At 47.9% G+C, this 18,340-nt stretch overlaps 1 protein-coding gene across 3 annotated transcripts; it reads right to left on the bottom strand.

Annotated features, from left to right (window-relative positions):
- Positions 1-342: 342 nt before the first annotated feature.
- On the bottom strand, positions 343-18,075 carry LOC116217358 (breast carcinoma-amplified sequence 3-like). 3 transcript variants are annotated; one of them, XR_004161806.1, is made up of 3 exons: positions 17,791-18,036; positions 11,819-11,884; positions 343-1,224 (listed from the first exon to the last, which is right to left on the bottom strand). XR_004161806.1 is itself a non-coding variant. In XM_031556455.1 (3 exons), exons 1-3 carry the CDS (start codon positions 18,058-18,060, stop codon positions 1,076-1,078), a joined length of 438 nt encoding a protein of 145 aa, XP_031412315.1. In that variant the 5' UTR covers positions 18,061-18,075; the 3' UTR covers positions 343-1,075. The 3 variants fall into 3 exon arrangements, 2 of the variants coding, with proteins under 2 accessions (XP_031412315.1, XP_031412316.1); XM_031556455.1 differs by having other exon boundaries at positions 17,838-18,075; XM_031556456.1 differs by lacking the exon at positions 11,819-11,884 and having other exon boundaries at positions 17,838-18,075.
- Positions 18,076-18,340: the final 265 nt, after the last annotated feature.

Consider the following 18,340-nt stretch of genomic DNA (forward strand, 5'->3'; position numbering starts at 1 on the left):
AGTCCCGCAGCACTCAGTGCCGCTGGGGGCGGCTTTAGGAGCGCACAAAGATTTGTGGCTTCCCATAGTTTCCTTTCATTTCCATGACTCAAACGGTGTCTATTCCAAACAAGCAGTGGGAAGGAAATGTCGTGAGCTGACAGTCCCAGCTCACCCTCTGTTCCCAACAGGAGCTGGCTGAGATGGATGTAGGAATTCGTGTGGTTACAGTGTGAGCCTGCGGTGTCACTGTGTGATGCACTCTGGGGGCTGCGCACAGCTCTTCCCCACAGCCCTGCAGTGCTGCAGGCAGCAATGGACGCAGCCACAACACGTGGTGTCCCAACATGGATATCTGAGCAGTTTCGGGTTTAACTTCGATTTATTCAATGACACATGCATTTCTGGACAGACAGCCGAGTTCCAGTGAACAACGTTTATAACCAAAGATGAGAAATCTGTGACTGCAGTTAGTCAATTATGTATGTTTCTAGAATACATGGCTAGAATAAAACTGGAGCAAGAGAGATCATTCTTCCAAAGAACAAAAAGAAACATTTTCCACTTGTAATACTCCTGGCATCAGTACAGGGGGAAGGAGGGCAGCAAGGAGCGCAACCGGGGAGAGGAAACACCATCAGCCCTATCCACAAACGCCCCTGAACTCCCATTCTCTGGAGCTCACTCATTACCGCTCGGCACTTCGCAGAGGGCTGCAGCTCCCGGTGGGTGCACACCCATAGTTCAGAGATTCCCTTCATCTCTGAACACAGAAAGCAGAGAGCAGCTGTGACACCACGTGCTCGGCCAAGAACGGCTCAGACAGATTCCTCCTCAACCAACCTCTTCCCAAACACAGCGAACAAAGCGGCCGCGGAGCTAGCGAGATTGAAGACGGAGTCTCTTCGTATTGCACAGAAAACAAAGTCAAGGTTTTGTGAGTACGTTCCAGGAAGGTTTACGTGGAAGAGTTGCCGATGTCGATCAGGGTAACGAGAACCATCCAGCGCGCAGCGGGCAGCGGGCACATCGGATTGCTTGGGCAGAGAGGCGGCTCGTTACCCCGTCCCCATCTCTCCTCGTGTGATTGACGAACTCAGGGGAAGCCTGTGGGGAAGAGGCTGAGGGGCTGGTTCTCATTAGTCGGGAGGGGCGATCTGTAGCCATCGAAATTGCGAGGAATACTTCCACTGGTGGACCCGGAGCTGTTACTGAGCGTCTCTATGCTTCCCTCTCGCTGAAGCTCTGCAACAGGAAGAGAGGAGAGGCCCTGGTTAGTGTTTCAGATAAAAGAACCCCGAGTGCTGTTAGGTGGGCATCAGGGCGGCCAACCACTTGGGGCTTGGAGGATCCAGGTGTGGGTGTGCTCACAGCTGAACTGAGCAGGGTGCGAAGGGCAGGGAGGCAGACGAGGGAATGTCCTTAGCTGCCCAGCAGGGACTTTCTACAAAACATGGCATCAGTGCCTGCTTCTTTGAGGGTGAAGAAATCACCCCCATTACTACGCGCCCTACAGCAAAAGGGAACTCACTGAAGCTCTCCCCCTCCCAGTTGCACTCACCGTGCCACCTCCTGCCCTTGCTGACCTCCCCAAGCCCTTCCCACTCCCTAATCTTGCAGCACGAGGATTTTTGTGTGCACAGAGCACTCTCTGCAGCCGTGCCCTCTCTGTGAGCCACTTGAACCCTGCAGCTGACTCAGAGGCGGTGTGCAGTGGTACAGCTGGGCAGCATCACCCTGCCTGACACTCAGCAGCGACATACAGCCATGAGATCAGGCAGAACCTAAGCACACACAGGGGACAGGGCACAGGCCAGAGGTTTGGGCACAGTGCTCTGCAGACATTCACTGCAATGGGATTGTGAGATAAGGAGGGATGTGTCCATAGGGAAAGTGTATGGCAAAAGCAGAAAGTCATCTTAACAAAAAGCATCTCCCAGGGCCACCACCAGGGCTGGGAGACACAACCCTGTGTCTGGAGGTGCTGCAGTGGGGATAAGTGCCCTGCAGTGGGGACAGCCTGCCCAGGGTAGATGGAGAACAAACCTGCAGGAAATGGGTCACTCTCCAAGCAGCGCCGATAATTACCTCAGCTGTATTAATCACCATTCCACGCCAGTGTTTCGTTAAGGAATGTGCATGCATAAACCTCTTCATTTTCCTCACATCCTCACTCTCCCATGAGTTCAGGAAGTAAAAACAGTAATTTAAATCAGAACTGAGCAGTGTATCCCACACTAATGTTGTGCTTATCCCGTCTGATTTGGCGCTTTTCTCTCCCCTGCACAGCTGGCTCTGGTTACCACCCCACGTCACCGTCTGCACCGGGTAGCCATGGGCAGAGCCACTGGCTCACTGCATCCCAGCCTAATGCTGTGAAGCTGCTCCCAATGTCCCGTGGCTCTTTTTTGGCTATAACTGATTTTCAGGTTCGTGTTGTTTTTGCAGTAACTGAAGCAAAAGGCAGCAGGGATGTGTTTCTCGCGCTCCATCCCATCCTGTGCATCGCTGTGGCCTCACTGTTGGCCATGGGATGGGGTCTGGGGATGCTGCGTGCTGGGGCTGTGGCAGCTGTATCACCTCTGCGGGGCCTGCCAGGGGGTGGCACTGTGGAGGCTGATGCCAGCTGGGAAAACTGAGAGGTACAGGATGGGCACAGTGCTTTGATGGGAGCAAAGAGCTCCCCTGGCTGCTGCCAGGCAAGTTTTCCAGCCCTAGAGCCTGCTCTGGGTTCGGAGGGGAGCAGCCTCCACACCTGAACTGCAGCCCAACAGCATGACCACGGCACAGCCCCACACCGCTGGAAGGAGGTGACCCCACCAGCCCTGTGTGCCAGGAGAACGCCCGCTGGGAAGGAACACACCCAGGAGAGCTGGGGATGCGGTGCAGGGTGAGGGCTGTGCAGCTGTGGCTGAGTTCTGCCACGGACAGCCTCGGCCCCAGCATGTCTGAGGGTTATTGTGTCTGCGCTCCCCTGTGCACACACTGTCGAGATGCATTAACTTCCTTAAATGTACCAGTAAAACAACTGCTTATGATGCACTATAATGAACTTGTACGGTAGCCAACAAATTGTGCATCGTATCAAACCCATTCTGCCTTATAGACTCTCTGGCTATTTTGTAATAACTGCAATTTGCTTCTGCTGAAGCAAGATAACCAGGGTTGAGAAGTCAGGCTTTGCAGAAACCTAAATATTTGATTTGGGGGGAGAGTGGGTGGGAGAAGGAAGAAAGGGGCCCCTGGGAGCTATTCATGGGGTCAAAATAACATGAGACCTGCTCTTCTCCTTGCGTTTCCACCATCAAGGAAATGAAATACTGTGAGAAGACCAGCACTTGCATGATTTTGGGCCCAGAAATGGCTCCCCGAGGCATTCGAAAGCCCGTGAAAAACAAACACAAATACAAATAGATGCTAATACTGGAAACGTAAATACTAAAACCTGCCCCGTGTCCCCGGAGGAAACGGCTCACAGAGTTCTGCCTGGGCCTATAAAAAAAAGGAGAAAAAACCACAGACAGGAAAAGAAGATGAAGGAGCAGCAGCAGCAACATCTGCTGAAGCCATGAGGAGAGTCACTGCAGGGCAGCTGGCAGCACTGTGCCTGCAAAGGGGGAACTGCTGCTGTTACCCCACAGCCCACTGTGAGTGTGATGCCGGGCAGCAGCAGCAGCAGCATCAACCCCTTGTGATCTTGTCCCTGAACTGGCAGCTGAGCCATGCTGCCTCCCCAGAGCCCAGAGATGATGTGGGGATGAGGAGGAGGAGGAGCAGCCCGGGATGCTCAGGGTGTGGGGGCACGATGACTCCCCGTCGCTTCCAGAAAGCTCTAGGAACTGTCAACGGATTAGAAAGGGAGAAAGTCCTGCCAAGCCTAAATGTGAAACCATCTTGTATGGCGCATTAATTCAATGCCTGAAGAAAATCTATATAGCCCTCTTTTGCCCGGAACACTCATAAATTATGCTGCCTTTCTGATTTGTGCTCTCGCCGCAGTGGTCCACTCGAAGCCGTGGTATCTCCTTTATGCCTACTCAAAAATCTCCTCTCCAGTGCATTATTTCTTCTAATGGTTTTCCCTTTCTCCTCAGCCCCCTCCCCTACACCAGGCGGTCACGCACCGTTTCAGACCCTCCCGGAACCCCCCGTGCCACCAGAGCCACCCTTCCCCTCTCATCCCCAGTGCTGTGCGAGCCCTGGCCGGGATGAGCGATCCAACGACAGCAGCCTGATGTGTCGGGGCAGCGGGGAAGCGGCAGCAACTCTGAATACAAGAATTATTCTTCATCATCTCAAACTGTCACAACACATTACCCTCAAAGCTGCGGCTCGCTGAAGGAGTGACCCTGCGCTGAATGGGAGAGCGCTCGGGGAAAGAACTAATTGTAGCCTCTTTTCACACGTCAGTCACTTTTCACAGCACCAAGCCTTTCAAGCTCAACTAATGTCAAGTTCCCTTTTCCTTTCTCTGGGCTGAGTATTTCTGATTTTTAAGGATGGGGTTTTTAAAGGATCGAGGTCTCTGCTGAGGGAGGGAGGGGAGGGGAGGAAGCGTCAGAGTGAGCACGTATTGGAAAGTCCATCGGATGCATCAAGACTCGTTAGGAATTATACAATTAACAAGTAGGAATGCAGGAAGCGGGGTAATGGCCGGCAGGGCTCGCATCTCCTTGATTTGGGTGCTGTCATTCATCGCAATTATTTCTGGGAAGTTTTTGGGCTCCCCTATGAGCTAGGGCTGCTGGGCAGCAGCTTCCCCGGGCATGGGGTGGATGTGGGATGTGAGCTGGGCACAGGGTGGGCACAGGGTGCAAAGCAAAGTGGGCACTTCCCATGGGCTATGTTTGGGGAAGCAGCAGGCATGCTGTGCCTCTCCCCAGCCACATTTTGCAGCAGCAGCTACAAGGCCAAAGTGAGAGCCCTGCTTTACAATCTCAGGTAACTTCTTCCCTTCCTTCCCGGGCAGAGCACTCCCTGCAGACGTGCCCCAAGCCATGGCCTGCTCCTCGCTCCCTGATGAATGCTCAGGTTCCTCTCACCTCCTTCTCTGGAGCTGAAATTGTAAAATACTCTGCAGCAAGGACTAATTGTTACTTGTATATTTGCACAATGCCCAGCACAGAGGACTTGCAGAGCAGACTGGGGCTTCCGAATGTTACTTACTAATTGTAATGAATAATAATTATGTATCTTCTGCCATCTGGATTCTCATTCAAAAGGACCCTATACAGAGTGAACACTAAAAGGCAGTTTATATTAACACAGTGCAAGTCCTGAGGATCTCTTAAGCTGTTCGCAATTTACACAACACTCCCCAAAGAATGGGTTGCTTAAACATTTTCATTTTGCTGCTTGCCATGCACTATCATGCAGAGAAGGGAGCTCAGCATACGGCCCTGCTCAACCTGCAGCAGGACCAGCAGGGCTGGGTACGCTGACACACAATGAGCTTAAATATTGAAGTGCAAACACTGAGCACTCATTAGATCTCTTTTCACACTTAAAAAGGAGGATGATCGCTGCCATGTCTCCAAGCTCACTCGACCTGCTCTCCCTGCATTCAGGTGGGGGCAGCTCAGGGACCATTCCCTGCAGTGCTCCATGTGGCCGCTGCAGATCTGCTCCAGAGAACTCATTTTTCCAAACAAATGTAGCTCTATGCCACTTGAACACTGAAAATCAACCCCCGTATTAAAAGCATTTCATCCTGCTGCATTTTTCACAATGTTGAGACACCACGGGAGCACCCACATTAAATTTGCAAAGTCAAGAAGACTTGCAACCCCTGCCTGTACAGCTCCTCTGAAGCTCCATGGCCTATGTAAAATATTAGGTGCTGTCAGACTACCTTATGGTAACTCTAATGCTGAGTCCACGTAGAGTTTGTTAACATGATGCACTTGGAGATGGAAGCTGGCATCTTGGAAAGCAGGTGCAGGATGCAGCAGGTAGAGCAGGGCTATGGAAGGCAGGGGATCACCAGGGGGACGAAGACTGAGACTTCTGCACATCAGAGCCCTTTGGAGACTGTGCATTTCATTTCAAGTGCCTTATTTCAACGCTAGGATGCCAAACATCCAACACGCACAGAACTGAGCTTACAGAAATGCTGGGTTTACTCCACACACGGAGAGATTGCTGAGATACCGACAAAAGATTTCAATGTGAGAACTTTCAAAGAATTTACAAAACTCTTTAAAAGGTCTATGAAAAATAATTATAATAAAAAAGCTTGGTTTTTTGCTTAGAACGAGAAACCCAAAAGCTCCACAGCTCTGGAATCCATGCAGCATGAGCCCCAAGGCTTCGGCATCCTGCCAGACCTGACGCCAAACGTTTTATGGAAGGTGAAAAGTGCACCAGATAAAGGACGAGCATTTAGAGAGACAATAATCTCCGTGAGAGGCACTTTCACAGCAGAGCTCTCAAAAAATAATCTCAAGATCCTTCGAGCTGTATATATTTTTGGGAAGAGAGTTAGGGTACTTTCCTACCTAAATGGCACTTGAGGAGGATGAGTCGCCCACTGCAGCCAGTACGTGAAGTTTCAAGAACTGGAAAGGTTACAGAGAACAGATTTCTGCGGCCAGTGCTCACGGTGTACGCCCACAGCTCCTCATGCAAGATTTCCAGTTGGGTTTTAAACATGGGGATGCTGACACTCATTTGTTGTGGTGCAAAGGCACTCACTCCTATCCCACTCTGTAAGCTGCAGCATGTTGCTGATGTCAGGCCCACCACATGACACACACTTCCCTGTGCAGGCCAGAGCACACATCTGTGAGCATATTTAGGCAGAACGATTGTGCACCTTCACTTATGCAAGCAGCACATCTGTGCGGGTCAGACCAAAAGCATTCACTGAGAGATCACTGCATTAAAATTCCTGGGTTTGGGCTCTCATTCCCAGGGTTACGGGTTGCTCAATAGTGACCCCTCTGTCAGCCTCTGCCTCCACAAAGGGAAGCAGGAAGGAAATGCAATCTGTGTGTTCACAACACCTAACAGCCCCGCAGCACACACCATGCCTGCAGTCCACGGCACCCGCAGCCTTTGGGAGTTCTGGAGGAGATAAACCTCTTCCCATGTCATGTCTAAGACCGATTTCTTCCCCTCTTGTAAGGTTGCTTTGATTACTGGATTTCCTTATAAGTTCACCATGAGGAAGATGAGGCGATGAGAGGACAGCAGTGCATGCCCCCCGTGTGCACCTCGCATGTGTCGGGAGAATTATGTGCTTCTGACAAAAACGCATTGCTGAGTTCATTTTAAAAGTATAATATTACAAAGCTAATCATTCTGGCATCACTTGTAGCACTTCTGACACGAGGTGGATCTCTGGACAGTGAGGGAAGCTGCTGAGCGGCTTTAGGCCCTCTTCCCAGCGCAGAGGGATGATGATGAGGAAGCTGGAATGGACTGGAATTTGGGTTTGATTCAAAGGAAAAAGCTGAATGTTCAGGGGGAGCAGATGCCCAGCTGGTCCAAATCAGAAATCTGTGCTAAAGTGCACACAGCCACACAAATGATGTCACCACGATGAGCCTCGTCTGCTCCTCCAAGCACTTCAGGGCTTTCCAACCCAGCAGCTCAGGTGGGAACCTATGGAGCAGAGGTCTCCCCCTTCCATCGCCTGCGAGCAGATCTCAGCACCACTGAGAAACTCCAAACATCTCAGCAATTCCAGTTCATTCAGTCTATTTAGCCAATTGTTTTAAAGATGATGTTGCTTTAAGCAAACTTGTTTTCTGAACAGACCCAATTCTACAGAGTGCTCAGAGCTTGCAGGTGCACTCTTAAAATCAAGTCCTGCATTGGGTATTAGCTGGAAAACCACAGCCCACCTGCTGGACTCCTTGCTCATAGGATTGCTTCGGGCTCTTGGTCACCCTGCATTATTATTTAGCTTCAAATCCTGATGTTAGACATAAATACTGAAGCTCGAGTCCGGATTTCGGTTTAAGGACCTGTCCTTGTGGAGTTCATCTGCCACTGCTGCCTCCAGATTATGCAGGAAGGCTGCTGGGTTAATTTGCCTTTTGATTATTGCCACCATGCCTCATTTCCACCTGGCAGCCCGGCCTCAGAGATGGAGCAGCCAGTGGGAAGAGCTGCTTGCTGAGGTATGTGCAGGAGGGAGATACCCTCCAGGGAAATGCTGTGCTCTGGGGTAGGAGAAAACCAGAAGAGTCTCAGAGGGAATCTCAAGCTGCACCTGGTTGGGAAACCAGCACTGCTTCCATCCTGCTCACCTGGGGCTGCTCCTGGCTGCCAACACTGCTGTGTACTTCCCAGAAAAATGTCCTTGGAAACGGTCAGAGAAGTGACACTGACCCTTTGTCTTTCACAACACCATTGGGTTTTGAAGTGAACACAGAGTTCATGTGTTGGGCAGATACTAAGAAAGTCCCCGACCAAGGAAATAACAAATAAATACAAAAAAACCCCCACAGAATACATTATCTTGGCTGCAAGGGTGATCTTGAAACATGAGCTAGAACATCTCACTAAAAAGGCAGCAGGCAGTGTAAGGTCTGATGGGGCTGTGCACGAAATGTTCACAAGAGGAGAGCAGGATGAAAACTGCTGCAGCCTGAGACGTGAGCTGAGGATGTGATTCCTCCTCACCGGATGCCTGGAAGATGTCACGGAGATTCTCTCAGAGCAACCCGTGTGGAGCCAATATGAACTCCCAGCAAAGTGCTTAAAAACCCATTATTTATAATAACTGTTAAATGATGAGACATTGTTTACCCAGATCGCAAGATAAATTCTCACTTACAGAATGCTTGCCTGACCGTCCTGAACGTCATCTGGTTTTTATTTAAATGCAAAATGTAATTAGGCTCCCAATAACACAGCAGAAGAATTCAATAAGATAGGGCTTTTCACTTACAGTTTAATATTAACATTTTCCCATAAATGTTAATGAATAAAAGTCTACCGTTTTATGTATTATCCATGGTGGGGAGACAGCTGGCTAGGAATGGAAGGAAAGATAATATTTTCATACTGTGAATTAGGATAGATACCTGCAGGAGAGCTAAGCATTCCAAGCACTGCCGTGGGCTGGCGCAGCACTGCCTGCTCCTGGGGCTGCCACCAAACCTGCCCCATGGGAGCAATGCAGATGTTGTCCCAGCAAAAATCCCCTTTTTTTCCTTTCTTTTCCTTGCTGCCTCTCCCTGCTCCTTGCATTCTGTCTGACCAGCACCAGACAAGCATCAGATAGCCAACAACAGAGCTGTTAAGCAAGGACACGGCCCCCAGCCCTGATACTCTGAGACTCCAACGCGGATAGCGAGGCTAGATTATCAGAGCAATCAGGTTACTATTTGTCTGATACTCCGTTAGGGAAACACAGGGGGTGATGAGAGGTGATGGCAGGAACACAGTATGATGATAGGAAATGATACAAACGGATGGAAGAAGGCCTCAGAGTCACCGAGGTGGCACTCCAGGAGCCTGCTGAGCGACTGCTGCCTCCTGGAGCCAAGCAGCAGATGTGGCGATGGATCTCTGCAGGCTGGGAGCTGCAGGGCTGAAGGGCTGGAACACGCTGGAACATTTTAATTGCTCCAGCTTTTGCTGGACTTTACCGACGGGAGTTTTGCTGTGTTAGTGTATATTTTGTTGTTTGGTGACTCATCCTTCATTGCATCTCTCTAACAAGAAGCGTTTATTGAAAAGCTTGACTACTTAACAATTTGTTGCAGAAATGGGTTTCTGTGCTCCAGTTTCCTCTCCTGTTTCCCCTGATGAGAGCTCTGCCATGACTTTAGCCATCTTGCTTCCCAAACCAAGGGAATAGGAGATGCCCTCCTGTGCACTGGTGTGACACTGAAGTCCTACATAGGCAGGACAAGGAGTGGGCAGATTGGCCACGTGCCATTTCGAATAACAAAAGGCTCAAACTTTCAAAGAGTTAACACCAGATGCATGGCAGATCTGCACTGCACAGCAAGCAGAAATGGGAGCAGAGCGTGCCCAACCATCCCCGAACCAGCAAAACACCCCCAGCCTCTGTCCCAGAGCTGCTCAAGGGCTGCTGGCTTTGGGAGGACAGAGAGGAACTGTCTCGTCCTCGTTCTGCCATCACGTCAGCAGCTGCAACAAGCTTTGGCTCACAAACAGCTGTGAAAATACCCGCTTCACACGGTGGGAGATGGGGGGTCTTTACTTACTAAGAAATACATGCTTGCCTTAAGTTGAATCCTACATAGAAATAAGACGTGAAGACTGTAAAACGAACAGCAGGGTAATTACAGAAATTAGAGATGGAAAAATCCCATGTGGCCGTCTCGCCTCCCGCACCCTGCTCAGTGCAGGTCTCCTCGACGTGGGGCATGCTTCAGAACTCCAGCTTTTAAAGGGAACATTTAACAAAAACTTAAGAAATGTTTCTAAATATTTAGAAATCCCCAAGTAAGAGAGTCCCAAGCCAAGCTGTACAAACAGAAAATCAATTAAAAAAAAAACAACAAACCATTAAAAATCCACAGCTTTTGCATGCACCAAACCACACCTCTCTGAACAATAAGCATCAAAGCATCACCTCACGGTCAGGACACTGCAAACAGTGCTGTTAGGATGTGCAGCTCTCTGAAGAATCAGCCCTAAATGAATACCTACCGTGCTTTCCTCTTGCTCCCACTGAAATCAAGAGCAAAGCCTCAGTGATGCAAAATGCTTAATGCTTTACAAGGTGCTCAGCAAAACACTCATATGTGAGCAAAACCAAGCTAGACAGAAAGAAGCTGCACATTTTTCTGTGAAGTGCTGGATTATTGCAGAAGGAAAACTAATTTGCTTAATCATTAGTAAGGAAAACCACAACCCAAACCAAACCAAACCCCAACATAATAACAAATCTCTATGGAGAAAGGGAATTGTTTCTCTGTTAACTACTTGAAGACAAAGCACTGGAAGAAAAATGTCCAGTTCCAATAATGTCATAACCCGATTACAGCCTGCACAGAAGAGCTAAAACACTTGCAGAACAATGAGTAAGAAATTAAGTTTTAAATTGAGTGCTGGCCCTATCTGGTGTCACTTCTTTATATTCCAGCAGAAAGGACACTGCTGAGCTCATTTCGCATACAGCAGCCCGAGATGCCTGGGTACAGATATCATTTAGTCATCTCGTGCTTGTTTCTCCCCATTACTTTCTCTGGGAGGAATGACAAATCTAGAAATGTGACTGCACTTTGTTTTATTATGGTATTGATTTTTCTGCAAAGGGAAAGTGCATTTATCCCTCAGGTCTGTGTGCTGGCAAGAAAGGGTTAACAAAATGTTTATCACAAAGCTGGCTTCAGAGTTGAAAGTAATGTGATCAGTAATGAATTTTGTGTTACATTAGGTTGTATAAATGGACAGACAAGCGCAGACAACAAGTGGCCAGGAGTCGGGGCTAATCTAATGATGTAAAAATAGAGACAGCACCAATTATACTTGGGGCCAGCTCAGAGCTCCTGCAGGGACTGCAAATGAATAGGTACAAATCAAATTACTGACTAATAGACGCACTACAAGAGAGGGCAGTCAATGCTAAATACATTAGGGCCTTGTGACCTCTCTGCTCTGAACAGCAGAATCCTAAATTTGACTTAAAAAAAAAAAAATCAAAGGAACTCTTGTTCATTTAAGGAGAGAAACAGAACAATGTTATTTGCAAAATGATTTGAAACACTTAGATATTTTTTGTTTTGTTCCCCTACGACCACGCTATGTGCGTAACCCTTGGAAACCTGACAGAGAGTTTGCTTTTATAGCAAGGAGAAATAGCCTTTGTGCAGAAGTTCAGACCTGAGAACAATACAGTCATGTTACATACCAAAACATTTCAAAGCCATGTGCCTCTTTGTGGTGATGTTTTTTACTGCTACTTCACCGGCTGTTTCTGTATCAAAAATAAAATATTTCTTAAAAAGTGCCTTGATTTAATAAGAAGAAAGATACAAGGAATCTCCCCAAACCACGAGCGAGAAGAAATAAGCACAGCCGACCAACTTGTTATCAAACAGCAGAAAATCAGAGTCATCTCTCAGAATCAGCGTGCCCCTCAGAAACACCAGCAGTTATTTTCCACAAGCAGCAATGAACCTGAATTCACACCAGACATCTGTGGAATCGACATTCCCTCCCCCTCCCACTAAAAGGACGTATGACCCGGAGGAAATCCCACTCTGAGCCCTGAGCTGGGTGCTGGGCCGCAGCGGGGGACTGAATTCACTCTCTGGCCCCGAGAGCCCCGCAGTGGGGCAGGGCAGGAGAAGCCCTTGGTGCCTTTGCTGCTGCACCTTGCACGTGGGAAACAAGCGACAAAAGCACATCGAGATGTGTGCAGTGCAAACGCTGCTCTTCTCATCTGGCACTTCAAAAATGGCGGCTCCTCAAGAGCCCTGAAGTTTCATTTTTTTCTTTTTTTTTAAAGAGTCTCATCCAAATAAACCTTTTGTAGGAAGAACATTGAGCTCTTAGACTTAATTGAGGGGGTAATTTAATCTCTGACCCTGGGATGAATATTCTGAAAGTTCAAAGGCTGCTTTTAGCATCAATGTTATTTGATATGCCACTGTGTTTGCTGCCTGAGCTGATTTTGCATTGAACCTATGCAGAAATCTCTTTGCAGAAATGCTTTTCAAAGGGAAAACCAATTGATCTGTGCTCTTGTATTCCCCATGTCTGAGTTAGGACCGACACCAACTGAAGGGAGAAAGGGGAAAAAAAAACCTTAGAAAGATTAGAAGGAAGAGGAAAGAAAAGAGGAAGAAAGGAAGGAAGGAAAAGCACCAAGTGAAGCTTCTGCTTGCCAAGCTCAGAGATGCCAAGAGCTGCATGAGGCTTTGGGCCGTGGCAACCATCTGAGGGACAGCCACAGCTCGGCCTTGTGTGGCGGCCGGGAGCCAGAGCGGCCTGAACGCGGCTCCCAGTGCTCGGACAGGCATTCCCTACCAGCAACTCTAATTAGCTCCACTTACTTACACCCCATTAATCAGGTTAAAGAGTTTGCTTCAACATATGAGCCTCCTTCATTGCATTAGGAGTTTGTTGATGACATCTGGAAGGAATCCAGAAGGTTCCTACGCAGGGCCTGCGCAGGGCTCTGCTGTGCTCACACCTCGGCTGCCGCTGACGTGCCACTGCTGGTAGCTGACATTGTTTTCAGGGGTTTTGAAAGTGAAAATAAATAGGTTTTTTTTCTTTTTTTTCCAAAGGAAACTATATAAAGGGCTTGAAAGACCTTGCTTTAGATGTTGTAGCGAGTCTTTGGCTCTTGTGGGTTTTATTCATCACAATGGTGCCACAGTTGCATCTTTCCCTGTTCAGAACCAGCAGCATGGGTTGTGAGATGCAAAACTCGAGTGATCCTGGCAGAAAAAGCAGAGGCTGACAGTTGCAGCAGCACAAGCATTGCACACAAAGTCTGCAGCATTGCCTGTCCTGACAGTAACCTGCACAGTGATGTTTACTTATTGTATACATGAAAATTCTCCATAGGAAACTTGGGTGTTGTATGAAGCCTCCTGAAGAAGAAATCTACCCTGCTGTCACTGTGCTGTATGCTTCATAGTAATAAGCCTGGAAAGATGTAGGGAATAGGTTTCGATTTGCTAAGCCAAGGGACAGCGGAGCACACCCAGTGGAGCACAGTGGAGTTAGGTTGACACCTAGCTTGAGAGAGCACCTCTCCTTAGGGCCACAGCCGCAGCTTCATGCTCCCTTCTGCTGCTCTGCAGCAGGGAGTTCAGATCCACTGCTTTTCTTTAAGGCCAGCCTACGCCTAATATGGATGTGGTCAAAGACTTCATGAATTCGGGTTCTTGGGATGTACACAGACCCTCCCAAGCTATACCTCTATGGGAAGAAACCACAACAGCAGCAAGGTGCAAGAGGAATCTGTCTTGTCAGGTTCAGCACATGCACAGAAACGGGGCTGCAGAACTTGTCCTCCACGGGTGTATTTCAGAACACATCCTCTCCACCAGACTGTAAAGCCCTGGCCCCATGTTACAGCTGATTTTCAGTACTATGCCGAGAGATGACCACAGTGCATTTGAAAGTGTAAGAAAGGTACTTGTTGAAGGACTACATAAGAGGATTTACTGATTATGGCATTTTTGGGCTCCTGGACTGGAGATTTCTGCGTGTCCAGTTTGAGAACTGTCCCTTGGAAGCAAAGTTTCATAAATCACAATACTAGCTTTGCTTTTGTTATTGAAAATGCAGTGCGGAGCTCCAGCACATACTCAGAAACTATACTGCAAATGTAAACATGCAGCTGCTTGAAAACAAAGCTTTGCAAGCAAGAGGTCACTGACCGCTAACATTTGGTGAGTAGATTTTCAATTTTTTTTTTTTCAGTTAGAGTTTGGCAGAAAGTGAAACAGCAAAAACATATTTTTGCATCTTTGCCAACTTATGCCTCCTTTGGAATTAAATGTGTATCTAGGCTGACAGCTTATGTACAGCAGACTCCACTTAAGATAGACATGGGTCGTCTGGATAATTGCATAACATGGAGCAAAGCTGGTTCCCAATCAAGTCAACTAGCTGGATGGCTGGAGTTATCATTTAGGTCAGAAGGAAAGTAGACTTTTTGGGGGTCATTTTCCAGACCTGATTCTTCTCCCATCCACAGACCGACAGACCTTGGCAACTAGCCAGAGTCAGGGATGGGAAGGACCTGTCAGGCCATCTAATTCCCCTTCCTTGCAAAGGCTGGATTAGGACTCATGCTTTTTGTGTCCTCCAGCTTGATGTTTCCTATATAACCAACTTTTGGGTGATTTCTGCCACAGCCAGTAGCTTGGGGCGCTGAACCAGTGTGGTGTTGCTGATCCAGCTTTGCAATGCAATGGGGTAGGTAAGGAACAAAGATACCATTAATATCTGCTTCCCAAAGTGGTCTGGGTACTATGAGCATGCGCTTCCTCTGCACTACTGTCGCATATCAGCCCTGATTACTATATAAATCTACGTGTCAGCTATGTCCTAACAGTTAAGGCATTAAAAGAATCTATTTATCTCTTGCCACTAAGTGCATGTCAGGCTCAGCTGAGCACTTGATAAAGTCTCAGTGTCCATCCAATTGCCCATTTTTATTTTGTCCATACTGTGGACCTGAGCAGTATGCAAGCACGTACTTTCACATTCAGAGTTAGATATTTAACTATGTTTCAGTTCAAAAAAGACTTTGTAAATTCCACTAATGTGTTTAAGGACTAAAAAGAGTTAAAGGAGCACAAATAAGGGTTAAAGGCATGCATAACTCCAAGCTACAGTAAGTCATTTTAGGATAATTAGAGTGAGATCCATAAATTACATAATTTTGAGTCCAATGTAGAAATGTAATTACTGTCTTTGGAAGCAGTACCAACACAGAAATCAACTACCAACAAGCAAATTTATGGCATCCTCTCTGCTGAGCTCCTTGCTATCGTTTCATTGAGGTGAGTGGGTGGAAGGGAATCCAAAGGAGGAAGAGCTAGGCCAGAAAACAGAATGTTTTCCAAAGATAAATTCAATTCAGCCTGCGCTTGTTAACATGTAAGTGATTTGGGGGAAGTTAAAACTATCCTACTTGTTAGAAGCCAACAAAGACACCTCTTCTTTGCAGCAGGGGTAATGTACCCCCAAACTTATCTTTTCCCATTTATTAAGCAGCAGACAGATGCTAGCGCTTTAATGCGATCCCCAGTTTGACAAACGGCCGCTGGCAGCCTGCCGGGAGTGCAGTCACGCATGTTGCATGAGCAACAGACTCCCTGAGCAAGTGCAGCTTTCCAGGTATCAGCAGAGCAGGAGAGTACTTTTTATGGGCATCTGGTTAAGAAGAACAGTTCAAGAGCTGCTAGGGAATGGAAGTGGAAAGGGCATGGGAGTTCACAGCCTTATCTCCAGGTTTTCTCGGCTGCACTGAGTCACCACATGCCCATATCCTAAGAATAAGGTCCGTTAGTGACAGAGAGAATCCCACAACAGGCAGAAGAACACAGAGCATAACGTCAGTGTGAGCAGGGCATGGGATGGGGTGAGCTGGGTCAGTGCTCATGTTACTCACTACTGTGCAATGGTGATTACATTTGCTGCTTTGAGATGGCATCTATCCTACACTCATGATGAAGATTTATGTGTCTAGAGCAAAAGCAGGGGGAAATCTTAGCGGATTGATGGCATCTCTATAAACAGTCCCCTTCTGTCTTTACACCTGCAGTATTCTGAGCCTAATCTTAGAACAAAGAAGTTGGCACCCACTGGTGTCAGCTGGCTTGCACTGGTGAAAATGGAAGGAAAATACAGGAAGGAAAACACCCTGACAAAGTCCTTGTTTTATAGTGTAATATAAAGTTTCTGGGGCAGTCAGTAACCTCAACTTGTCACATCTAGACAGCTTCAGCTTCCAGAGAAATTATTCCCTTTACCTTTCCCCTAAGGTACCCAACCTGAGGGGAGCCAATCCATCTGAGGAAGTTCATTCTGCTCACAGTATGGGTCAATAAGTAATGAAATAAGTGCATTTCTCTATTTGCACAGCCTGGTTTTCCATCTTCACAGCCCTTTGGAAACAGGAGCCTCTTAAACTCCACACCTGCAACGTGAGGCACCCCTATTCCCACTGCAGTGATGGAGCAACCATGGGCATGTTCAGTGCCTTGTCCAGGGCAGCAAGCTACTGAGAACATGCACCAGATTTGTAACTGGGACCCATACTTAGTGTTCAGTTCAACCTTTCTGTTAATATTAAATCTTAAACCATCCCATGACTGTATCTTTTTCAGCAATAGCAACACAGAGGAAAGAGTTTGAAAGATGACAAGCTGGGGTAGAAAGGGTGCTCTGCACTATGTGGCAGCTTGCTTATTGCTATCTGCTCCTACATGCAGGGACTTAAACTGCTGATTTTCAATCTCCTCCAGTCGGTGGGAGGTGGTAGCAGTGTGCTGACCTGCTACGATTCTGTGAGCTGCAAAGTGAGGGACAAGCCCTGATGGGAAAGCCCTTGAGCCTCTTCCAGCTGGAGCAGCGCAGAGCTAAGAGTGCTCACAGCAGGGCAAGGAAGAGCAGCTCCTGCCCAACGCAGCCTTTCTGTGATGTCAGGGGGTTGGCATACCCCTACATTACTGCTTGAGTTCCTCCTTTCCTCCTTCCCAGGCAGTCTGCCAAAAGAGTGACGAGTGAGCTGGCAGCTGACGTTAGAAGCTACCATCGCTGTGAGCTGCTGGTCACAGCACAAACGGTGCACACATCAAAGATGGGCCTAGACCTTTTACTAGAGGGCATTTTTAACACAAGTCAAAATTAATGGAGACAATAAAACCACAATAACTGAGCTTTCACATTTCCGAACATCTCTTACCACTGGGCCTGTTCTGAGCAGCATAATCTCTGATGTGCCATTCCATTTACTTAAACAGATGATATAATTTATCAATATAATGGACACTGATGAAGATGGATTAATTTGGATTACGGAACCAGTTTCACAACGGCCCTATTCAGGACACAAAATTAGGATGTGTGCAATTATGACATTGTTTGGATCAGCGTGGGCAAGGGCAGCAATCTGCACAGAGCCTGGCGATGCTCCTGTGTTGGCTGGGGAGGGAGGAGCATCCTCATCACCGCAGTACGGCCAGGGAGCTTAAAGCCAGCGTTTTATTTCACGTCCCTTCAGGCCTCCGTGACTACGTTTATGTGACCTACCAGTGGTTTCTGACTTTTCTCACACCGAGACACCCATAAAGTCAGAGGTAGAGCGCAGAGAAAAAGAGAAGCAAAGCTTAAAATAAAAATAAAAATCACCATTGGGTGAGATGTACGTGATCTCTGATCACACCTCTTCTTTGTACCTGTTCCTGATCCCACTATGTCCCTGCTGGGGGATTCGCACATCGCATCGGCCAGGCGCTCCCGGAGGCCCTCGTCAGTGTGCTCCATGGAAGACATGTGACGGAGACCGAAGTTCTCGGGCCAGCTCCCGCACACCTCCAGCAGGGTCACGCTCCGGTCAAAGGCACCTTCAACAAACAAATGGGAGATGTTCGGGAGACCCTGGGACCACAGCACTTCCATCTATAATATTTATGGCATTTGAAAGAAAGAAGGTCTCGCGTTTGGAGTTCCTGAAAAGCTAATTTTTGCATGTTAGTTAATATGTTGGTGTTAACAGCACCGGAGGAGCAAGCAGGGACCCAAGTACTTGGAAGTTTTAAGCTAAATTGTTAAATCACAAACACAGACAGTTCTGGTCTCTTGCTAGTGAGAGCCAGGAGAAGTTCCCAACCAGCAAAATGACCCCACCAGCACTCCAACCAGTCACTGCAATCAGAATAATGACCCCAGTGCAAATGGC

The sequence above is a fragment of the Meleagris gallopavo genome, chromosome 21, assembly GCF_000146605.3.
Source record: "Meleagris gallopavo isolate NT-WF06-2002-E0010 breed Aviagen turkey brand Nicholas breeding stock chromosome 21, Turkey_5.1, whole genome shotgun sequence".
In the NCBI taxonomy this organism is placed as follows: Eukaryota; Metazoa; Chordata; class Aves; order Galliformes; family Phasianidae; genus Meleagris; species Meleagris gallopavo.

Bases quoted from the DNA above. Each gene is read 5' to 3' on its own strand.
- LOC116217358 (XM_031556455.1), bottom strand. From the start codon at position 18,060: ATGGAAGTGCTGTGGTCCCAGGGTCTCCCGAACATCTCCCATTTGTTT. The intron at 11,885-17,837 runs GTACAAAGAAGA...TTTTTGATACAG, and splicing joins CATAGTGGGATCAGGAACAG to AAACAGCCGGTGAAGTAGCA. The intron at 1,225-11,818 runs GTATGTAACATG...TTCCTGTTGCAG, and splicing joins CATGGCTTTGAAATGTTTTG to AGCTTCAGCGAGAGGGAAGC.